Source organism: Dreissena polymorpha, chromosome 1, assembly GCF_020536995.1.
Source record: "Dreissena polymorpha isolate Duluth1 chromosome 1, UMN_Dpol_1.0, whole genome shotgun sequence".
Classification (NCBI taxonomy): Eukaryota; Metazoa; Mollusca; class Bivalvia; order Myida; family Dreissenidae; genus Dreissena; species Dreissena polymorpha.
Window position 1 is genome coordinate 74,989,274 of NC_068355.1, and position 3,819 is coordinate 74,993,092.

General features: G+C 38.5%; 1 protein-coding gene across 1 annotated transcript in view; it reads right to left on the reverse strand.

The window, feature by feature from the left end:
- Positions 1 to 2,509: 2,509 nt before the first annotated feature.
- The window catches only part of LOC127835715 (mucin-5AC-like), a gene marked incomplete at both ends in the record, with an annotated part of 4,798 nt that continues 3,488 nt past the window's right edge, over positions 2,510 to 3,819 (reverse strand). Inside the window, 2 exons of the mRNA XM_052362155.1 lie at positions 2,510 to 3,041; positions 3,466 to 3,580. Of these exons, the coding sequence (XP_052218115.1) occupies positions 2,510 to 3,041; positions 3,466 to 3,580 (647 nt within the window). The remainder of the gene's footprint in view (positions 3,042 to 3,465; positions 3,581 to 3,819) is intronic.

Genomic DNA, 3,819 nt, shown 5'->3' on the forward strand with positions numbered 1-3,819 from the left:
TATAGGAACCGTCTGGGTAAAACAAAATGTGAATTCCTCGATATTTCTGCTGGATACTGACAGCTTTGCTATCTTTGCATCAGCGATAGAAGGCGAATATTCTTGGATAGAACCATCGAACCAGGATCGCACCTGGACCTCTGGTCCCAACCTCTGTGCTCAGCTCTTTGGCTAATTATGGGACTGGCAAAGGAAAATGCCTTTTAATGAAAACTTCCAGAAATAACGGGTTCTCTTCTTAAACGGTTGGTCGTTCGGGTGTAGCTGCGCAATGCATCAGATACTAAACCCATAATCAAATTATCGCTGAATACACCAACATTGGTAATCAGGCTCAAATGACAAGGACTCCGTGTCGGTCGTTATTACCTGTTAACTGAACATGCTATCCGATTTTCCCACCTAAATTTGAAGTATGGCGTGCACTGGGGTCTGTGTCAGTTCAATATTTTTGTACGGCGATAAGTTCAGTAGCTGAAAAAGCCTCTAGCGACACATACATTACTGTTGTCATTGACAAAATTAAGATACAAACGACAATTCTTCATAGAAATCAGAATATATTTATGTCACTTTTCTGAATTACATTTATGTTTTCAAATCTTCACATTTGTGAAATAAATGTGTCGTTTTGGTACTACCCTGAACGATTTGGGATCTTTGCAAGAGCTGTTTTAGGAGGGCGGAAGCGGACTGTGTCCTCGCCCCTTAATTAGCAAAGATTAAAAAAAATATGTATCGAAATACTGCTGGATCAATGGTACTGATGTTAATTTTTTCTGATAAATTATTTTATTAGCTTTCGAAAACAACCGGTGTGTAATTGATTCGTTAAATATTGTTCGAGTTACACGGTTAATGGTAAAGATGGTCTAGTTTTTTTAGAAGTTGAACTCCTTGTCTATATTATAGGATATCTGAAAATACGGGCTTCCCTCCTGTGATTTACAGATGTTCAGATGTCAGATGTTCTGCAAAATGAGATCGTCCATCCGGTTGGCATTTAGTTTAGACATGTTTCTACAAGATGAGAACACGATTCGCGAGTATGATTTAATTGTATGAAGTCTACTTATCCAACAGTTGCCTTTTCTGGGATTTCATTTTGGCACACTAACTAGAGAAAGAACCACGAAGACAGCGATGCTGATTTTGAGGTAATTATTTTCTATGTTTGATTTTAGTATGGCATGAAAATACCACGATTGCTCGTGTGATTAAACCATGGCAATTTTAGCATACCTTTATAAACCCTGATTTCATAAAAAGCTTTGCAAAGTCATATTAATAAAGTAAACGTGATTTGCATGAGCTTTGGTGGTGAATTTTGACTTTCTTTAATGTTAAAGAAGCTTTTTAATTTTGAAAGGCGATAACAAAAATGAAAAGCAATGACGCTAAAAATTACTTGTTGTTATCCGAGGCGAACATTTAATTTCTTCAAAACGTTGAGCACGGATGCAATATTTGTGGTTGTTCATTTTCTTGTATCTTTAAGACGTTGCCAATAGTATTTAAACGAAATATTTAAATAAGTACATAAATCCCGTCTATTTACTAAATGGTTTAACTGTCACTATAAAATGCATTTAACATGATAAGTATATGTTTCAGAAAAAAACAACGTATGATGGTCGCAACTAGTATTTTTCTTAATACATCGGACCGATGTCATTATTTAATTTCCTTTATGGATTCAACATACTGTAATAAAGTTTATATGCGAAAATGAGAAATCTTCAATGCAAAAAGGATCGTCTTTGCATCGTCTTCCTAATCCACGGTGAAGTTTCACTGATATATGGCGAAATTACGGAATCCGGATAGGGCCAAGTTGAGTGTCGCGTGTCGACCTTCGAGGTCGACACACGACATTCTCGCGACATTCTCTCGACGCTCTCTCGACGCGCGACAAATCAGTCGACAGTCAATATTTGAGTGTCGCATATCGCGCTAGGTTTTAGAAAAAAAATCGCAGAAAATCTTGACTGTCGACTGATTTGACGCGCGTCGTATTGAGCGTCGAGAGAATGTCGCGAGAATGTCGCGAGAATGTCGTGTGTCGACCTTCGAGCGCGACACTCGACATTCTCGCGACATTCTCTCGACGCACGACAAATCAGTCGACAGTCAATATGATATATGGCGAGAATGTCGCCTGTCAACCTAAAAACACTAAATCGACACACGACATTCTCTCGACGCTTAATACGACGCGCAATAAATCAGTCGACAGTCAAGATTGACTGTCGACTGATTTGTCGCGCGTCGATAGAATGTCGTTTGTCGACCGGTGTGGGAGTATTTTTTTATCTGCAAGCAAGGTGCTATAGTAACTTTTTCAGCTTAAGTAAAAATAGCGGCATCTAGTAGCAGCAATAACAGCAGCAGCAGCAACAGTAGCAGCAGCATCACTAGCAGCAGCATCAGTAGTAGTAGCAGCAGAAGCAGCAGTAGCAGGAGTAACATCAGAAGCAGCAGTATAAGGAGTAGCAGCAGTAGCAGTAGTAGCAGAAGTAGCTGGAGTAGTAGTAGTAGTAGAAGTAGTAGTAGTAGTAGTAGTAGTAGTAGTAGTAGTAGTAGTAGTAGTAGTAGTAGTAGTAGTAGTAGTAGTAGTAGTAGTAGTAGTAGTTGTAGTAGTAGTAGAAGTAGCAGTAGTAGTAGTTGTTGTTGTAGTTATAGTAGAAGTAGTAGTAGTAGTAGTAGTAGTAGTAGTAGTAGTAGTAGTAGTAGTAGTAGTAGTAGTAGTAGTAGTAGTAGTAGTAGTAGTAGTAGTAGTAGTAGTAGTAGTAGTAGTAGTACTAGTAGTAGTGGTAGTAGTAGTAGTAGTAGTAGTAGTAGTAGTAGTAGTAGTAGTAGTAGTAGTAGTAGTAGTAGTAGTAGTAGTAGAAGTAGAAGTAGTTATAGTAGGAGTAGTAGTAGTAGTAGTAGTAGTAGTAGTAGTAGTAGTAGTAGTAGTAGTAGTAGTAGTAGTAGTAGTAGTAGTAGTAGTAGTAGTAGTAGTAGTAGTGGTAGTAGTAGTAGTAACGGTAGTGGTTGTGAGACTGGTAGTAGTGGTAGTGGTAGTGAGACTGGTAGAAGTGGTAGTGGGACTGGTAGAAGTGGTAGTAGTATTTGTAATAGTAGTAGAAGTAATAGTAGCAGCAGCCGTAGCAGCAGCAGTAGCAGCAGCAACAGTAGGATTTGTAATAGTAGTATAAGTAATAGTAGCAGCAGTAGTACCAGCAGCAGTAGCAGCAGTAGCAGCAGTAGTAGTAGCAGTAGCAGCAGTAGCAGGAGTAACAGCAGTAGCAGCAGTAGAAGGAGTAGCAGTAGATGCAGTAGTAGCAGAAGAAGTTACAGTAGTAGTAGTAGTAGTAGTAGTAGCAGTAGCAGCAGTAGCAGTAGCAGTAGTAGTTGTAGTAGTAGTAGTAGTACTAGAAGTAGTAGTAGTAGTAGTAGTAGTAGTAGTAGTAGTAGTAGTTAGTAGTAGTAGTAGTAGTAGTAGTAGTAGTAGTAGTAGTAGTAGTAATAGTATTAGTAGTCGACGTAGTAGTAGTAGTAGTAGTAGTAGTAGTAGTAGTAGTAGTAGTAGTAGTAGAAGTAGTAATAATAGTAGTAATAGTAGTAGTAGTATTAGTAGTAGTAGTAATAGTAGTAGTAGTAGTAGAAGTAGTAGTAGAAGTAGAAGAAGTAGTAGTAGTAGTAGTAGTAGTAGTAGTTGTAGCAGAAATCGTAGTAGTAGCGGTAGTGTTAGTAATACTGGTAGTAGTGGTATTGGTAGTGGAACTGGTGGAAGTGATACTGTAGTTGTAGTAGTTGCAGAATCAGGAGTAGTTA